Here is an 18,739-nt window from a genome sequence, read left to right on the forward strand (position 1 = left end):
TTCGAAGCATCTCTAGCGTCTTTCCGACCGCAGCCCTTGTCATGTGACCAACTTTGCCTCACTTGATTCGCCTCAATTCACTTATACGCGAGTTCGACAACACGTGGTATTGGAAATAACCTCGCTTTTTAAAGATAGAAGTATTATTATTTTTTTATTGCACCATATATACTTCGTCCCATTTGTGAAAGAAAATACATAAAAGGAGAGAAAAAAAATAATGGAGTTTGTGCATCTTGATAATGACGATCTGCCGTTTGATAGACAAGAGGTATGAAAGTATTTTTTATAAGTTTTGCAAAAATATTTTGTATAGTTGTACAATTTGTCCAAATGCTGTACGTTTCACGTGTTATGTTCCAGATCGAGACAGTACAGCAGACAATTATAAAAAATATCAATTCTCATTTAAATCAAACACGATATTATGATGGTTTACTTATGCTAGATAGAATTCTGCCTACTTGTTCTAAGGATGTGTTATCCAAATATGGTTTATTCTGGATAACTAATGCTACTAAAGTAGTGGAAAACGTGCATAGTAGTACACAAGATTTAACACTGGCATGCAAAGTATTAGGATTTCTAATTGAACATTGCAAAAACATACCAGAATTACATAAACAGATTTCTACACGAAATGTAAAACAGATCATAAATACACTTAATGCTTTACAAAAAGATGCAAAATGTGGAGCAGTATATTACTTAATAGCCGTTTTGCTATATCACTATCCTGAAGTTTGCGAACGGTTTCAGGTAATAAAATGAATCAAAATTTAATTATTAGTTAAATATTTTATATTACATGTAAAATTTGTATATGAGCAAGATATCATTTTAATGTTTTCAGGAATTGATACAAAAAATGATATTACTACAAATTGACTCTACAGATGACAATTTAGTTAATGCAAGCGCAAAATGCTATGTTCTTCTCTCTAAAGCGACAGAACGTTCATTTAAACCATCAGAACCTACATTTATATATACCAGATTAATATATAATGAAATGTTGCTTTGTAATAGTTTACATGTTATACTGAATAAATTATTCTATCAATTATTAGAACTGGAAAGTATAGATATCCAGAATCAATTAGAATTACCACACATAACTGATAACATACATAACTACAACAAACAAAAACAGAGATTTTCAAATTTGTGTGTCTATCTCTCCTCAATGTTACGGTATTAATCTTAAATTTATATTACTAAATGATTATTTATATTTCAATTTATATTATCCTCTTTTAAATATGTGTTCATAGTTCTTGAGATACAGAATTGATTTATGATTGCAGTGGATATGAAGCAAGAAATAGTGTTTTGCCTCAGAATATTTTAAAGGTTTTGCATCGAGGATTGACGATTACACCATTAAATCTAAAGAATAAAACTTCTAGTGAACGAATGTTGTACATAATCTTACCAAAATTACATATCAGTTTACTCACAGTTCTTGATGCATTGATAAATGGGTACAAATGTTAATAAAATATGATACATCTATTGAATTAAACAATATGATTTATAACATAAAAATATGTTTTTCAGATTTGCACAGGAGTTAATACCATTTGGAGAAAAAATATTAGAATTACTCCAAGGAATATTGCAATGGACAAGCATTGACTTAGAAAATCAAATAACCTTTAGCAATAGTAAACCTTTCAAAAGTTTAAAAATACAGGCTTACAAATGTCTCTGTTCTTGGCTTATGAATACCAGGTCATTGTCGGGTATAGAGACAATTGCAAACAAATGTGTTAGTTCCATATTGAAGGATATAATACCGGAACGAAATCGTATATTATTAACTGTAAGTATTTAAGATATAAATTAAACAATGTTTATGTTTATAAATCTAACTGATACATTAAAGAATAATTAGATAAATCTATATATTATTCATGAACTAAAAATTAACTATATAATATATATACATTCAGAAGCTATTTAATAAAAAAAAAAATTTACTTTATTCTGTTTAAGATGCCTCAAAAAACGCAGCATTCTAAACCGGCAATAAAACGTTTTAAACAGAGTCAGTATGAAAATAGCACAGTTATGAATAATGGAAAAGATTCTATTAAAAGTGGACGTTTAGACCCAGATTTGTGTAGAGAAGCCCTTATTACTTTGCAGAATATATTTTCCAGTGGTACCATACTATTGCAAGAAACGCTTTACATGGTAAATTTATCTGGATTCACTCTGCTACAACGAAACATTTTTATGATTCATAATATTTGAATATCTCTTTTTTTAGAACGTGCTGAACAATGTGATACCTTTATTAAACAACTTTTATTTGAGTTCTTCTGAACAAAGTTTTTATAAAGATAACAAATGCCGTTTGGAACTATTCAAAGTATTAAAAGCCTTGCAAATGAATCCACATATTAAATTAGGATTTCCCACAAACTATTGTCTAAATATATCAAATCTGGCAGCTCATGATATTGATGTAAACATTGTTCAAGAAGTAACACTTGCATTAGCTGAATCAGAAAAAATTATACATCCTGCTGCACCTACATTCCAATTACCTCGACAACAGTAAATATCACAAGTCTTATTTAACTTTATATGTTGTGTGTGTACATATAAGAGATAAATTTTATACAAAAATATATTATTAATTTGCAGGAAATCTGATAATGAATTTGTTTCTGAAAGTCAAGCAGAAGAAGTTGCTACTACTAGCAAATCAGACAAAAGAAGTCGGACTGAAGAAGAATTTTTCCAAAATGTAGATGCAACATTATCTGCATCTAAAAAGCCAAAAATAATTTCATCAAAATGTGTTGAAATAATACAAAATAGAAATGGTATCGAATTAATAGAAGTGAATAATAGCATATTGAATGTAGATAAATCTCAGATAAAGCAGAATTCATGTGAAGACATTATTAGCAAATTAAATGAAAATGATAGAACTGAAGAAGAGCTTTCAATAGATACAGATATGAATCATTCGAAAATATCATTTATTGAACAGCAAACTTGCAACCTGTTAAATACAATTACAACCTCAAAATGTACTGGAAAACTTTCGAGTGTAAATACTACAAAACCAATAGAAACGAATAATAGTATAATGGATGTAGATAAATCACAGGCAGATGAGAATTTATGCGAAGAAGAAGAAACTGAAAATATATTACAAGAACAATATAAAGTACATCATAATAAAAAGGAAAATCAGCATAATATTGATAAAATCATAAATTCCACTACTGAAAATAAAATAGAATGTGAATTAATTACACATGTTAATACGGAAGAGAAACAACTCAAAGAAAATTTAACATTGTGTACAAATAAAACAGATAAAGGAATAGAAGAGATGTCTTTTCAGAAATATCCCAAAACTGAAGAAGAAGTATGCATGGAGATGGATGATTCAAAAAATCAAAATGAATTGAGCATCAGTACACGAAATTCTCCAAACATATTTGAAGAAGAAGCAGGTTGGCATAGTTAGATTGATATGTCTTTTATTTGATATATTCTTTTACAATAAAAAGATATATATGTATAATATAAAAGAAATGCAGTACAAATTTAACCGGCGAATGGTATTCGTGGTATAGGTACCTTTGATAATAATTTGCCATTCGTTTTATGTTGTGTAATATTTTCTTTATTTGATTCTTCAGTATTCCGATTGGTTGATTTGTTTGCGACATTGAGGCCAGATTTGAGATCGGGGACAAATTCGTTCACCGTATCGATAGGTTCCTGAATTACAGATATCGTTCCTTTGGCACCTTGTTCTATTAATTGGAAAGGCACTTTGTATAAACTACACATAGGTGATTGTAATCGTTCTGGCACACCAGTCCACAATCCCATTTCGCAGTATCTAGAGCATTAATATATGGCAAACAGTTTAATAATGTATCATCATCAATGAATCATAAATGTAATCTCTAAATTTTTTGCGGCAATACCTAAAATTATTCATGCTTTTCGGATCCGTCCTGATACTAACGAAAGAATTAGTTTTATCTGAGAATCTTGGAATTATATCCGGCACCCAAGTACTGCCATTAGATTGTAATACATTTGTAGTAGGCACACTAAGAATGCCGCTTCGTGCGAAATTTGCTATCATCTCTGTGAAAATTTCGGTTACATTTTCATCCACTTCATCTGGTTCGTCGTTGTCACTTATTTTTTCGCCGGTAATTGTGTTTCGGTTGAATATGAATCCTAAATCGTCGCCATGATTCAAATCACCTATGAGATAGTTAATTATTTCAATATTATGTGTGTGTGTGTGTGTGTATGTGTGTGTGTGTGTATGTGTGTGTGTGTGTATGTGTGTGTGTGTGTATGTGTGTGTGTGTGTATGTGTGTGTGTGTGTATGTGTGTGTGTGTGTATGTGTGTGTGTGTGTATGTGTGTGTGTGTGTATGTGTGTGTGTGTGTATGTGTGTGTGTGTGTATGTGTGTGTGTGTGTATGTGTGTGTGTGTGTATGTGTGTGTGTGTGTATGTGTGTGTGTGTGTATGTGTGTGTGTGTGTATGTGTGTGTGTGTGTATGTGTGTGTGTGTGTATGTGTGTGTGTGTGTATGTGTGTGTGTGTGTATGTGTGTGTGTGTGTATGTGTGTGTGTGTGTGTGTAAAAGAAAAATTCAATAAGATTTATTTTATTGATTATCACATAAATTATACCATTCGATGATTGTTTGGCGTCAACGATTGGCAATCCGGCGAGAAAGTCTTTACCGTAATTTCTTTTTCCTTTATGGTCAAAAGTGTATAGAAACGCATTTGCCCTTTTGGACCAGTGATCGACAGTCAGAAATGCAGGAGCATTATAAAGTGAATCACCCAAAGCTTCCGCGACTCTACCGATTGTATTCTGCGTGTTATCACTTTCAAAGATGTTGAAATAGCCGCGGAAAGCTTGCGGGACAAAGCGCGATCCGTTTCGTATATTCGGAATAGTTCCTTGCAAATACGGTACGAAATCGTTAGTCAAATAATTCGGAACCATGTTTAGTTTATTTTGCACTTCATCTCTGTATTGACCGAAAACGGCACCTCCCGTTTCATCACTCATGACTCCAGTCAATAGCGGTATAGATGGAAAATTGCCAAGCCTCAAAGAATCCTTCGGCGATGTGGTCATAAAGTTTGGGAGCGACCTTAAAGGCACAATTAGGACAATGAGTGTGTAAATTAAAAGGAATTTGAAGAGTTTCTCTTGGCGAATTTCGCTATAATACCTTCCATCATCAGAACCTTCTACGACGGGACCGGATCCGAGTAGATTGGATAAACTGGAGACGAAACCTCGTGCGGCCGCTCGAATGTTTTCTAACTCGGAATCGACTCTGATCAATTTCTCTATTGGCAATTCTCGCAGACAGTACACCATTTTTCGAGTATCATTCGTTGGACAGCCATTCTTGTGCGCTATATATCTGGCTGTCTCGGAAGGGTCCTTGTCGACAGCGAAGTGAGATAAAATGGAACCGGACATAGCGATCAAACCGCTGAAACTATCTGTAACAGGATGTAATAATTCTCTTTCGTTGGTAAAAAAATACATTTGTTCGTAAAAAAATGCGCGATAAATAATATATGTATATATAGTGGCCAACATATTACTTTCACAGAATTTTGACAACGATAGCATCATGGCAGAACTGGCACCGGTACCGTGACCGAAGGCTACTATTTTCTTCGGATTACCGCCGAAAAAGTGTATGTAATCCTTCACCCAATCGATGGCTAGTATCATATCAAACATCCCGTTGTTTCCCGACATTTCCGGCGTACCTGTACTCAAAAAACCTGGGAAAGATTTCAACAGATTTCTTATTTTCTTTCCTTGCTATATTTTATATCAAAATTACATCTACCTCTCAGAGTGTTTTTTTTTTAATTACCTAACGTCCCCAATCTATATTGAATAGACACCACGACCACTCTCTTTTTGATTAAATGTTTCATTTCATACTGACATGCTGCACCCCTTCTAAAACCACCTCCATGAATCCATATCAGTACAGGATAACCATCACTGATATCCGGAAGTGATGGCGTGAAAACGTTTAGAAAAAGACAATCTTCGCTTCCTATAATTCTGTTGGTTCCATCAGAGCTGGGCTGAGGACAAGGAGGTCCCCAAGTAGTGGCATTATATTCTCCTTCGAGATGTACGGGCGAAGCTCGCTGTAAATTTATTTTTCTTGCAATATAAATATGCTATTTTAATTACAACAACTCTATTATTTTATGTTTCAAAGAAAGAGCAAAAATTGTTGGCGTACTGTTAAAATTAGTCAATTTTAGTCATAATTATTAATATGAACATATAATTAATATTATATAATAGATCTGTTGTATATTATGATCAAAATAATAGTTGATAAATTAAATTAAAATCATATTTACTGACATATAAAAGCGCAGAAATGTATAAAATTAATGTTTGTTGAATAGTGTATCGATCGTTTTACGCAATATGTAAATTTCAACACGTTTGCTTTATTCTATTATTCGGACTGGATTGATAACTTATATCAAGTTCATTAAATTGGGCCGTTGTGACAGGATACATCGAGAGATAAAAATGATATTCCCCATTTTATTTGATCGCGTCGTCGAGTTTTGCATTAACAATAATGTGTCAAATATACAATAAAAAGCAGTCTCTTGTTCTTATATAGAAGAAGTTTTTATTATTTGTGATTGCCTTGTTAAAGCGACGTACACGTTTACTCGATAGGTCATTGAATTTAATTATTACACACATTGTGTTCCTAGTATCGCAGTTTCACATAACGGTTTAGTCACATAATTTAATATTTATACTTGTAGAGATATGAAAAATTTTATTTCAATAAACTCTTTATTTAATATAATTACAATTATTAATATCGCGCTATTTTTATAAATTGTAATTCTCGAATCTGCATTATTAATAATCCGAACTTTTATCCTCATATTGATGGAAATCGCATTGATTAAATCTTTTAATAGCATAGAATTAATTGTGACATTTATTCGATGAATATAATACAAGAGATAAAGATTTTTAATTATGTTAAATGCGCGCGTGACATATAGATTTTACACACATATATAATAATTAATTGTATTATATATCGTACAATTATATTCTTTGTCTTACCTGAAATCTGGCTCGACCTGTGGGTGGTTCCCCAAATCTGATTCCGCGAAAGGTGTAGAATCCTTTGTCAGGATCGCGATTACCGATAATACGTGCGTGTCGATCATTTTTATTCACAAAAACTACCGGATCGTCCTTGGGTGGCTGCGCAGCCGCGATACCGCCAACAATTCTCTTTTTTCTAATTAGATCTGCATCTCTCGCGTCAATTAACGAGCAAAGTAAAAGAACGAAAAACAAGCTGATGCATCCATCCATTTCGAACGTATGAGTTGAAATGAAAGAACTATCGCGAGTCTCTCGTCGATGTGAATTAATTTGGTGGGGATATATGTTATATATCACAGTTTTCGCGATTTTTTGCGGGAAAATGACTGAAAAATCCTTTCTTCGTATGTTATTAGTGTCTGTAAATTTTATATGTTTAACATTTTAGCATTTGTCGCTTTTTGTGCATAAGTATAATATAAAGTTTTAGATTCTTCTTCTTCTATAGGAGAAAATAATTGAAAATAAAACAATTAAAGTTTTATAATAAAAACGTCAGATTTTATAATAAAAAGATTATTAAAATAATTTAATCTTGAACATTAAAAAGTTATATATATATTATATTATTTATTATATATATTATTTAACTCATATACTTTACTTATTAATTTATGTTTATTACAATGTAACTCGTAAAAATATATTATCGAAATGTAATATATGTCAAAGTATAAATCCATTATTTAAATATGAAGTTGTTATGTTGAACGAGCAGCAGGTTTAATTTAAGTATCATATTTTGGCGGGTTGATTACGCGATCAAGGATGCGTTCAGAAATCTTACCCGTGGGGTAGAGAAGCATTTGATTGATCAATCAGAATAAAGAGCTCCTTGCTCCGTTTGTCCTGATTGGTCAATTAGATCTCACGAATGGATTTCCGAACGCACTCCAAGCGAAGTACAGTAGTGTCCCCAACCACGATCAGCCGACTTCCGCTTTTGCCTTTCTCTGTTTGATGTCGGCTCTTTCGGTACGTGTGTAAGATTTCGCTGGCGTAAAATATCCATTTTAATTTACGCGTATGAAACGAATCCACTAAAAAAAATTTTCAAATACGTTCTCTATGTTATTTGCGCATAAGATGTTCTCGATATTTTTGCAAATCGGAAAATATTAGATTTGTATTTTGAGCGTCACTTTGAGGTTAACATGCGCCAGCAGAAATATGTAACGTGATAGTGTTGTATGTATAACAAGTATTAGGCATGATACCGTGATTTCTTTCCAGATTTTGAGCCATGGGTCGGGTAATTCGTGCGCAGCGTAAAGGTGCGGGATCCGTCTTCCGATATCATACCAAAAGGAGGAAGGGAGCACCAAAGCTTCGTTCTCTGGACTATTCTGAAAGGCATGGATTTATCAAGGGTGTTGTAAAGGTTTGTAACAATTTTCTATTCTACTATAAATTAATGCTAAACCAACTTTAGTGAGGTATATTAGGGTGACTTTATGGTTTTGGTTCAGTTTGCTATGAATTATTTAACTTTGTATTTGTGATGATATTAGTATACCTACATCTGATTGATTAAATGACGTCAAATCAGAGGCTCTTTCTGAGGATATAATTTCTCTTATTTCGAAAATGTTCTTTTAATCACAGATATTTAACATCTATTGTTTTTCTTTGTTGTTAGGACATTATCCATGATCCTGGTCGCGGTGCACCATTAGCAATGGTACATTTCCGTGATCCTTATAAATTTAAAACACGTAAAGAATTATTCATTGCGCCAGAAGGAATGTACACTGGCCAATTTTTGTATTGTGGAAAGAAAGGTATGATAATTTTTACAACAAATAACATCAAATAGTGATATTTAATATATCTCATATGCATATATGCATATAAATGTATATATCTCATATGCATTGCATATTTCTCATATATCTTTTTGAATTTTTTAGCCAATCTCCAAATTGGAAATGTGATGCCAGTCGGTATGATGCCTGAGGGTACTATCGTCTGTAATTTAGAAGAGAAGACTGGCGATAGAGGTCGATTGGCCAGAGCTTCTGGCAATTATGCTACAGTGATAACTCACAATCCTGACACCAAGAAAACTAGGGTTAAGTTACCTTCTGGTGCGAAGAAAGTCATTCCTTCTAATAACAGAGCGATGGTTGGAATCGTTGCTGGTGGTGGACGTATAGATAAGCCTATACTGAAAGCTGGCAGAGCGTATCACAAATACAAGGCAAAGAGGAATTGCTGGCCTAAGGTACATTTTCTGATTTTATCCATTTTCTTTATTATACAATAATAATGAAATCTAATTTTTTGTTATGATGGTAATTATGACATTTGAAACCTGAAGAATTTCATGTAGAAATTTTTTTGACTGAACAATGTAAACTCGTTTTTATATTTAATTTAAAGTCTATACACTGTCTGAGATGCTTTTAATTTTTCTAGGTTCGTGGTGTTGCTATGAATCCCGTGGAACATCCTCACGGTGGTGGTAACCATCAACACATTGGTAAAGCATCTACTGTCAAGCGTGGAACCAGCGCTGGTCGTAAGATCGGTCTTATTGCTGCTCGTCGTACTGGACGAATCAGAGGAGGCAAGACCGACACGAAGAAGGATGATTAGAAATAAATTGTCAGAAATTTTGTCACACATGTACAATAAAAAAAGAAAAATACCTACAAAAATGTATTTATCGTATACTCGAAAAAACTTTACGAATTCAAATTTTGAAAAATGGCGACTGAATTGAAAACTGAAGTAAAACGAAACTTGTTCGGAAAATTAATTTTATTCCTAAATTTTTAATTAAATTGCATAATTTTCAAAAACGTAAAATTTCAATATTAATTTTATAATTTTAATTTTAAATGTGCAGATACATTTATAATGCAACTTCTTTTTAAATTAATTAAAAAAAGAATTAATTTGCGATATATTTATATCTTTTAAGTTCAATTCAGTAAATTCTTTTTGGTGTATAATTTTAATTAATATCACATTTTATATGTGCAAACTATTGATATATATGACGTTTGGTAATATATATATATCTGAATTTGGATATGTAAGTATATTTTGATTCTTATATAAATATTATTTCTTATATAAAAGATAAATACTTAAATATATATATATATATAATCATCCTTTCCTATATAGATGGTATTCTTATCTGTATCACGAAAAAAACTATATAATATTTTTACACAATATAAAAAAAAATAGAGTATATAGTCCCGATTTCAAATTCTGAATTATAGCATCGAAATCATAATATTACTTTATAAACGATCAACAATTATTAACTTATTAATTTCCTCTACTCATATATGACAGTATAAATATATATAATGAATAATACATTCCTAACGTAAATTTCTAAGTATATACATATATATTAAACATCAGGATAATATAAAATCGGGACGTATTTTCTCCCAGATATTTCCCGTCTGCTTGTTACTTTGATATCCGGCGGAAGCGCCACTATTTCTACCAATTTGCCACCATTTTGCTAGCTCGTGTCTCGGCCATTTTTGTTGCGTCGACATCAGTGTGCGGCCAGGGGCCTCTCGCGCTTTCCTAGCATACAGTTTAGCCATTTATCTTTGGATTTTCTCCGCATCGCGTGTATCGAGGGACTGATCCGACACGTGCCGTTTTTCGGTTAATCGATAAAAGCCGTCGGCCGTCACGAAATCGTTGGCGAGCGTAAATCAAGTCCGCGAGACAACAAAGACAGAGGTAGCGCGTTGGGACGCGTCGGGAACTTTTTCGGCTCAAGTGAAGCGCGTGTGTGTGTGTGTTAGAGAGGACGAGAGCTAAAAGGGCTTCAAGCGACAGAGCTGCGAAAACTACGCACCGAGGCAGAGTAATATGAGTAATGCAGCCAACCAGAATGGATCAGGTCTAGAGCAGCAGGTAAAAGGCAGAAAAGAGAGAGAATCGTATCTCATTCTCGCCGCTTGCGAGAAGCTATTTCCGCAAGTCCTTTTTCCTTCCTCTCTCCATTTTTTTTTCTTTCTCTGATTTTTCACGTCTCCACGGCGTTCCCTAACGATTCTCAAAATTTGTTCTTTTCGCGAAATTTCGCAAGCGAAATGCTTGTTTTCGGGAAGAATATACGTGGAGAGAAAGAGAAAGATATTTCCTTTATCCGATCGAAGAAACGTCCCTTTGCCACGAGCATGATGGGCCGTCGTCACTCGGACAGCTCGTGACGTATGCTACGTATAATGGCGGCAACGATTCCAGGAACGGCATGTCGTGTGTCATGACGTATTCGCGTTCTCTGTATTTTTTTAACGTGCGTTAATTCTCACAATTGGAGCGCGCGAGTTATATATGAAACGGTGGGATTTTTTTCGCGGCACCTACCGAAGAAAATGAGTCATCGGTGTTCGGATGATAATGACTTTTTTGCATGGCATACATTTTAATACTTTATATTTGCGATGTTATGATGAAATATTTAACGTGAGCTTTTTTTTGTCTCTTTAGTTAGCTGGTCTGGACTTGCAGGGCTCCCGCCAGGGTCGCTACGTTCCACCGCATCTTCGTCATAAAACTGCAAGTTAGTATCAAAATTTTCCAGACATCTAATTTATAAGTTAAATTAAGGAAAAATTGTTTCTTTTTTTTGTATTTTGTAATAAATATATTACTTATTTATTGCTCATGGTATCCCCATTGTGAAATACTAAATGACAATAATAGCATAATAAATTAATAAGTTGAAAAGATTGAGTCGCAGAGCTGATAAGTGTATTTTAGTCAGTGTACTGTGTCTCAGTCTCTTAATTTATGAAATAAAAATACTTTATCGTTGCTATAGAAAAAAAATGCTTAAACATTTATATAAATTAACTCTTTTTACCAGGTAATCCACCTGCAGATTTAAATTACTCTTCCAACGCAAGACCGTTTAGCGACAGAGACAGAGGTGGAGATCGCGATCGAGAAAGGGACCGAGATAGGGGTAGAGGTGGTGCTTATCGAGAGTCACGAAGTCCTCGCGACGTCGATTTCGCGAACTTTGGGAGCTTCGGCGGGCGCAGCAGGCGCAGTCAGGAAAATGGAAGGGATTTCAGATATCCCAATTCTGAGCGCGATCGAGCAATTAGTGGTAATGATCGCTGGCAGGAGCCTACTAGAAATGATCGCTGGCAAGAGAATAGAACTGATAGGATGGGAAGTAGTAGCGGAAGATGGGGCGACGATAGAGGTGGCAGGGGCGGAAGAAGCGAGGTCGACTGGACGATTCCGACTGCCAAGGATGAACGATTGGAGTTGGAGCTGTTTGGTACTGGCAATACTGGGATTAATTTTAGCAAATACGAGGATATCCCAGTTGAGGCTACCGGAGAAAACATACCGCCACACATCACATCTGTGAGTATAATATATGGAAGATGTCTTTCGATACTAATAACTTTTTCTAACAAGTTCTAATTTGACTGCTCTCTATTTTTCAGTTTGATGAGGTTAAGCTGACAGAGATAATAAAGAATAGCATCGCCTTGACAGGATATGACAAGCCTACACCAGTGCAGAAATACGCGATACCGATCATCATCGGGCGCCGTGACGTGATGGCCTGCGCTCAAACTGGGTCCGGAAAAACAGCGGCCTTCCTAGTGCCAATATTGAATCAAATTTACGAGAGTGGGCCGCGACCGCCACCAGCACAGGCGAATTCCTCTGGTAGACGTAAACAGTATCCGTTGGGTCTAGTATTGGCTCCCACGAGGGAACTCGCTACGCAGATATACGACGAGGCGCGGAAATTCGCGTACCGATCGCGTATGCGTCCCGCGGTCGTATACGGCGGTTCCAATATAGTAGAGCAAATGCGCGAATTAGATCGCGGTTGCCATTTACTTGTGGCGACGCCGGGACGTCTAGTGGACATGTTGGGACGCGGTAAAATCGGCTTACACAATTGCCGGTAAGACATGTGATAGAATAAGAATCGACTAAAGGACGACGATGATTATATCTTTATTTGTCATTCTTATTTCAGTTATTTGGTTCTGGACGAGGCAGATCGCATGCTGGACATGGGTTTTGAGCCGCAAATAAGACGCATCGTCCAAGAAGACAACATGCCACCCACTGGAGAGAGACAGACTCTCATGTTCTCTGCTACTTTTCCAAAAGAGATTCAGATGTTGGCCAGAGATTTTCTTAGCAATTACATTTTCTTGGCTGTTGGTCGGGTGGGTTCGACCTCCGAGAATATTACGCAAAAAATTGTATGGGTGGAGGAACATGACAAACGTTCATACTTGCTTGATTTGTTACAAGCGAACAACTTTTCGGATGCTTGTGAGTTGCAATATTGAATATATTACGATTTAAATTAATATAGAATTGTTCATTATAAGAATTTATAATTGACAAATTATATTCCATTATATACTAAAAAAGGAAGTTATTAACGTTATACTTTTATTATCGTGCAGCCGCAGAGTCACTTACTTTAGTGTTTGTGGAGACAAAGAAAGGAGCCGATATGCTTGAAGAATATTTGGCCTCAATGGGATATCCAGTCACTAGTATTCATGGCGACAGAACCCAACGCGAACGAGAGGAAGCCTTGCGTCGTTTCCGCGCGGGCAAAGCGCCGATTCTGGTCGCAACTGCAGTGGCAGCGCGTGGTCTCGATATACCACATGTTAAACACGTCATCAATTTTGATTTGCCTGGTGACGTTGAGGAATATGTTCATCGCATCGGCCGTACTGGTCGTATGGGCAATTTAGGTTTGTTTTTTTTTTTGTTTTTTTGTTTTTTAATTAAATTTCTTAAGAGAAGGTTATGGGTTATCGAAAAATGGATAAGCTATACATAGCATCTTATTTTGTGTAATTTAGGTTTGGCCACTTCGTTCTTCAATCATAAAAATCATAATCTGATACGCGACTTGGTGTCTCTGCTTATCGAAGCCAATCAAGAACTTCCACCCTGGCTGGATGACATGTATACCGAAGCTAGATATTCTGGAAGCGCTGGGACTCGACGTCCCACCAACACCAAAGGACGTTTCAGTGGTGGCGGTTTTGGTGCAAGAGATTATCGTCAACAACCCAGTTCTGCATCTGGTCGTAGTAATGGACCCTCTAGACCTGGCGGTTATGGAGGTAAATTAAAAAATTGTGATTAATAAAATATATTTAAAATAAAATAAAATATCAAACAACTGCATTTGTAAGAAACAATTATTAAAATGGTTGCAAATTTGAACAGGTTTTATATTCTATATTTAAATATACGTTTCTTTCATTTTGTTACAGGTGGTTATTCAAGTTACGGAGGTAATTATAATTCATCGTACAATAATTCCACTAACAATGGCAATAGTGGCCCTGATTGGTGGGGAGGATGGGACAAGTAGACGATTATTTCCATCTCTATTTCTACTTCTATCATTATTATTATTATTATTACTCTACACGCAAATTCAATTATATGTAAGGAAAACACACGACATTATTACGTCTGACACTACAAGCACGTGTTTTGCGCGCGTTATACATATGCGCAAAGTACAGACAGTTTCATGTATAATACATATTCACGTTTTTGCTAACTGCCTGTGCACATCGATTTTTCGATGAAAAAGCAGAAAAAGAATACTTATATTTTAAATTTCCACTATATTACATTTGTTTATGCGCAACATTGTGACAAATCCTGTGTGCAATTTAGTATTCGTACCGGTGGATCACCGGGGAATATCTCGAACGTAAATGATCTCACCATACAAAAATGCGAGTATCATAAATGGGATTTGTTCAACACTATTAGTTAGAGATCCATCTAACATTTCGTTGCCGTGCGTGCTGAGAAATACACGTAGTATATAATCACTAACGAATCAAATCGATAAATCGTTAATGCCTGTTCGAAGGTAATAACGATGTAACACATAGTAGGTGGTGAAACTTAGTAAAATTTTTTAGAACTCCTGTCGAGACTATATGGGGCTCATTGTAGCTTTATTATTTTCTTTTTTTTTTCTTTTTCTCATAGGGGTGCGGTGGGCATATCTTCGGTCTGTCAATGCTCGACACTATTGCAAAACGTTTTATAATAAACGCTTTTTATTGTCTTTGCTATTATAATGGCCAGTAGAAGAGTCGCGCAGTTTTCTTTGAATGCATGACATAATATTTTGGTTACATATATGCACGTTCAGTAAATGCCTAGGATATGCCGAATCACCGTCACCACCATAGATTACATGACGATTCCTTATTATTATTTTTTTTTCTTAATTTACTGTGTAGTTCAGCGACGAATGGTACTTTGTTGTTTTGCCGTCCCCAGAGACAGATGTTGCGCCGGCAATATCATAAGTTTTAATTGAATAAGCCACGTGAATTTTTCGGGGATCGAGAGTTTCGGTATCGGCGAAAAAATGGCAATACACATACACAGGCTACGTCTTAAGATACTTTTAGAAATCTTACATTTTTGTTATAGTCTGATATATGTACACACACTCTCTATCAATTATAATTTAGTAAATTTCAAGACGCTTATGCAATTTACAGCTAATAAAGTTATTTTGATAACTTTGGCTATTGCAGTGGAACCTCGATATGCACGACATTTATATAATCTAACTTATAAACGCAAGAGAGTTTTTCCATTTCTCAATTGTCATAACAAAATATAAGTTTTATTTATATAAAAAAATAATTTTGTTTACATACAATTTTCTTTTTATTGCCATCTATTTCAGTTGCGTACATTCAAGTAAGCACTATAAATGATGAAAAAATTCTTTTTAAGGTTCCTAGTCTCTTATGATATACTAGTTTATATTGAATTATGAAGAAGTGAAAAATCATACGAGTTTTTTTCTTGTGAAATACATTGAAATACATAAGTTTTTTGAATATCGTCACTCATATTCGATAATATAGATCAGTAAAATATGAAAACTCCTTTTTGTTATCTTGCATTAATAAATGCATGTATATAACTTATCCATACATGTTCTACATTTTCAGCAAAAATGGATCTTACGACGACTCAAGATTTATAGTTATTTATTAATTCACGAATTAAAAAGAGAGGTTTCAATGTATTTACTAATCAATATTATCAAACACGAATATGGTTGCTCTCTGATATCATAATTCAATATAGCTGCAGTGAGGATACACAGGAGCCTTAATCAAAAATATTAAAAAGATTAAAAAGAGAAAAAATATACAATATGGAGGTTTCACTGTATAAGAACGGCTAAATATGTATGTTTTAGTGGAAAGCAGGTATATATAAATATTTTATGTACCTGAACTGTCTTGAGTAGTTCTACAGACAGAACTGCGTTGATCCTACATAGAACTGTGCTTCGAACAGCATTTCTAAATGTAACGGAGACGTTGCCCTGCGAAATTGGTACGGCGCTTTATAAAAAATCTTAGTCTACAATACACACACCGAGTGTGAATGTGTGAGAGTGCTCATGAAAGATAAATTATATTGAGACGGGTTAAAAATACGGTTGCAGTTACAGAGGGGTATTAAAACCTGCTATAATAGCAAAGAGGAAGAGATAGTGGGCTCAACTTTATTACAAAAAAAAAAAAGGAAAGAAAACAAACGAAAGCCCCTTGAATAAGGAGATACACGGGGCGCACTCATATTATTTTCTAGCTGTATTTATCAGTATGATATACGCGCTATATATAAATACATACAACTAAAATAATTGAAAAAACGACTGTGATATCGAACGATCTTGTGACATTCAATTTCCACGCGAATTGATAAATGTGAACAATTAACGGAATAACAAAATGCATTAAATGTATTACATTAATCAGGTATTGAATGTCGGGAAGGTACTAGCTCAGTTTGAACTGAGAACGGAATATTAAGTCGTTAACAGTAACACACACAAGACAACGTGGCTGTTGTCCGATCAGGGGAGGGCTGAACGCTAGGCTCTTGCGGTCTCAAGGGACCTTCCTAGGGCATTGTTTCTGCTTAAAATAATGCGCATTATAATGATATATAGATGAGCTCGAGCGAGAGTCATTACCGATTGATAATGATGGTGTTGGTAGGGCTTTATAGGATGTCGATATCGTTTTGTGCAAACGTCGGATTCTTATCTATCTAATCTACCGCGCGAGAGGGGGGGGGGGGGGGGGAAAAAAAAGATTTTTAGACACACGTCATACTTATATCTGTTATATTACTAGATTTAATAGTGCAATCGCGTGCGTGAATCGTATGCCGTGTGACCGTGGACCAAGGTGTGTGAATGCCTCTTTTTACGAGAGGGGTCGATAATTATTTCATCTAGAACCATTCGAGGATAGCGTTTAACGAGGTAAAATATCGTTGGCTTCCGACCGCGGGTGCGAGTGTTCCCAAAATTTTTAATACGATTCGTCATCGAGGCTATTTGGTCAGCTCTCGGAGGCCCTGCCAAGAACATTACTAAAAGAGAATCCTTCGTGGACATTGATACGTCAATTCGACGACACTTCTCGTGTCGTGTCGTGCAGATATCTGTCTACAACGGCAATAATCTTTGTATGATTTATCAATCGACACAGATTTTGCCATACACATATGTATCATTTCGCAAGAAAATTTACATCGGTTCCGAGACTGGTATTACATACGCAAGCCTTTGCATCTCTTTTTTTCTATTTTATTTCGTATTATTTTATAAAGTGACAAAAGAAGAGGAAAAGGCATCAATGGTCGTTGGATTTTAATGAATCATATTGCATACATGGTACGAATTTCAAGGAAAGAGTAAATTTCACAAAAACTTATTTGTAAGCAGATAAAGATTATATATGATAATAGATCAAATTTAATGTTACACGTAGACCTGATATCATTTTATAATTAATCCTTGGATGCATAAGAAAGGTTTTCACGATCTTGCAGTTTCTCTTTACCTTTTTATTATATTTATTTCTTATTTCTTCAATTTAATCTTTGTTCTTTTTAAATAATTTTTAGCGAAACTTATAGCTTTAGAGCTTCTATATTTAATTCGAACTTATATTGAAATTATTTTTGCAAACCTTTATCAGGTCGTGCATCCAAGGGTTAAGATCCAATTGTACTACTGATGCATTAAGCATTCGTGACGCGTCGCGCGTTACGTGTTTTAATCAATAATATGCATTTCGAAACAATATATTTTTTTTTTTATAACTAACATGGTGGACAAAGAGCATATAGAAAAGTATGTATACTTATAATTATATATACTTAAGGCTATTTCCATATTAATGTTTTCTATTTTTTTTTTTTTTTTTTTTTTTTTTTTTTTTTTCAAAGTGATAATGATGTTGATCACACATCGATAGAAAAACTTTCGCTTTATATTTATATTATTGTAAATCTTAGGACGCGTAATGTCAAACACACTTAGGGAATCGTTAAACGTTCCTGCGAGATAGTCAATGTCCACCGTGTAGTAACTATAACATATGTGTAAATTAAAAATATGGTACTATGATTTATATAGCGTATTAGTATACATTTAGCGGGGAGGGGGGGGGGGGGGG

General features: G+C 34.7%; 4 protein-coding genes across 4 annotated transcripts; 3 read left to right on the plus strand and 1 right to left on the minus strand.

The window, feature by feature from the left end:
- The first annotated feature begins 7 nt into the window (after positions 1 to 7).
- On the plus strand, positions 8 to 3,563 carry LOC115234656 (proline-, glutamic acid- and leucine-rich protein 1-like). The gene is made up of 8 exons (XM_029805877.1): positions 8 to 271; positions 364 to 759; positions 854 to 1,194; positions 1,308 to 1,484; positions 1,561 to 1,825; positions 1,999 to 2,199; positions 2,276 to 2,565; positions 2,656 to 3,563. Exons 1-8 carry the CDS (start codon positions 221 to 223, stop codon positions 3,491 to 3,493), a joined length of 2,559 nt encoding a protein of 852 aa, XP_029661737.1. The 5' UTR covers positions 8 to 220; the 3' UTR covers positions 3,494 to 3,563.
- Positions 3,490 to 7,457, minus strand: LOC115234659 (esterase E4-like). Its single transcript, XM_029805879.1, has 7 exons — positions 7,161 to 7,457; positions 5,914 to 6,199; positions 5,633 to 5,818; positions 5,248 to 5,527; positions 4,691 to 5,166; positions 3,963 to 4,251; positions 3,490 to 3,874 (listed from the first exon to the last, which is right to left on the minus strand). The coding sequence occupies exons 1-7, from the start codon at positions 7,416 to 7,418 to the stop codon at positions 3,574 to 3,576; spliced, it is 2,076 nt and encodes a 691-aa protein (XP_029661739.1). The 5' UTR covers positions 7,419 to 7,457; the 3' UTR covers positions 3,490 to 3,573.
- Positions 7,458 to 8,098: 641 nt separating this feature from the next.
- Positions 8,099 to 9,868, plus strand: LOC115234663 (60S ribosomal protein L8). Its single transcript, XM_029805886.1, has 5 exons — positions 8,099 to 8,183; positions 8,442 to 8,589; positions 8,848 to 8,989; positions 9,119 to 9,432; positions 9,627 to 9,868. Exons 2-5 carry the CDS (start codon positions 8,452 to 8,454, stop codon positions 9,804 to 9,806), a joined length of 774 nt encoding a protein of 257 aa, XP_029661746.1. The 5' UTR covers positions 8,099 to 8,183; positions 8,442 to 8,451; the 3' UTR covers positions 9,807 to 9,868.
- An 833-nt stretch (positions 9,869 to 10,701) lies between these two features.
- On the plus strand, positions 10,702 to 17,356 carry LOC115234658 (ATP-dependent RNA helicase bel). Its single transcript, XM_029805878.1, has 8 exons — positions 10,702 to 11,105; positions 11,685 to 11,757; positions 12,064 to 12,575; positions 12,659 to 13,131; positions 13,207 to 13,511; positions 13,649 to 13,948; positions 14,060 to 14,326; positions 14,480 to 17,356. The coding sequence occupies exons 1-8, from the start codon at positions 11,061 to 11,063 to the stop codon at positions 14,578 to 14,580; spliced, it is 2,076 nt and encodes a 691-aa protein (XP_029661738.1). The 5' UTR covers positions 10,702 to 11,060; the 3' UTR covers positions 14,581 to 17,356.
- The last annotated feature ends 1,383 nt before the right edge of the window (positions 17,357 to 18,739 follow it).

This window comes from Formica exsecta, unplaced genomic scaffold (assembly GCF_003651465.1).
Source record: "Formica exsecta isolate Colony F162 unplaced genomic scaffold, ASM365146v1 scaffold201, whole genome shotgun sequence".
Lineage (NCBI taxonomy): Eukaryota > Metazoa > Arthropoda > Insecta > Hymenoptera > Formicidae > Formica > Formica exsecta.

Excerpts from the sequence above, each read along its gene's own strand:
- LOC115234656 (XM_029805877.1), top strand. The coding sequence starts at position 221 with ATGGAGTTTGTGCATCTTGATAATGACGATCTGCCGTTTGATAGACAA. Across the intron at positions 2,200-2,275 it reads TGCAAGAAACGCTTTACATG|AACGTGCTGAACAATGTGAT; the intron begins GTAAATTTATCT and ends CTCTTTTTTTAG. Across the intron at positions 2,566-2,655 it reads TTCCAATTACCTCGACAACA|GAAATCTGATAATGAATTTG; the intron begins GTAAATATCACA and ends ATTAATTTGCAG.
- LOC115234659 (XM_029805879.1), bottom strand. The coding sequence starts at position 7,418 with ATGGATGGATGCATCAGCTTGTTTTTCGTTCTTTTACTTTGCTCGTTA. Across the intron at positions 6,200-7,160 it reads CAGGTCGAGCCAGATTTCAG|CGAGCTTCGCCCGTACATCT; the intron begins GTAAGACAAAGA and ends ATAAATTTACAG. Across the intron at positions 5,167-5,247 it reads GAAGGTTCTGATGATGGAAG|GTCGCTCCCAAACTTTATGA; the intron begins GTATTATAGCGA and ends TGTGCCTTTAAG.
- LOC115234663 (XM_029805886.1), top strand. The coding sequence starts at position 8,452 with ATGGGTCGGGTAATTCGTGCGCAGCGTAAAGGTGCGGGATCCGTCTTC. Across the intron at positions 8,590-8,847 it reads TTATCAAGGGTGTTGTAAAG|GACATTATCCATGATCCTGG; the intron begins GTTTGTAACAAT and ends CTTTGTTGTTAG. Across the intron at positions 8,990-9,118 it reads TTTGTATTGTGGAAAGAAAG|CCAATCTCCAAATTGGAAAT; the intron begins GTATGATAATTT and ends TGAATTTTTTAG.
- LOC115234658 (XM_029805878.1), top strand. The coding sequence starts at position 11,061 with ATGAGTAATGCAGCCAACCAGAATGGATCAGGTCTAGAGCAGCAG. Across the intron at positions 11,106-11,684 it reads GATCAGGTCTAGAGCAGCAG|TTAGCTGGTCTGGACTTGCA; the intron begins GTAAAAGGCAGA and ends TTGTCTCTTTAG. Across the intron at positions 13,949-14,059 it reads TGGTCGTATGGGCAATTTAG|GTTTGGCCACTTCGTTCTTC; the intron begins GTTTGTTTTTTT and ends TGTGTAATTTAG.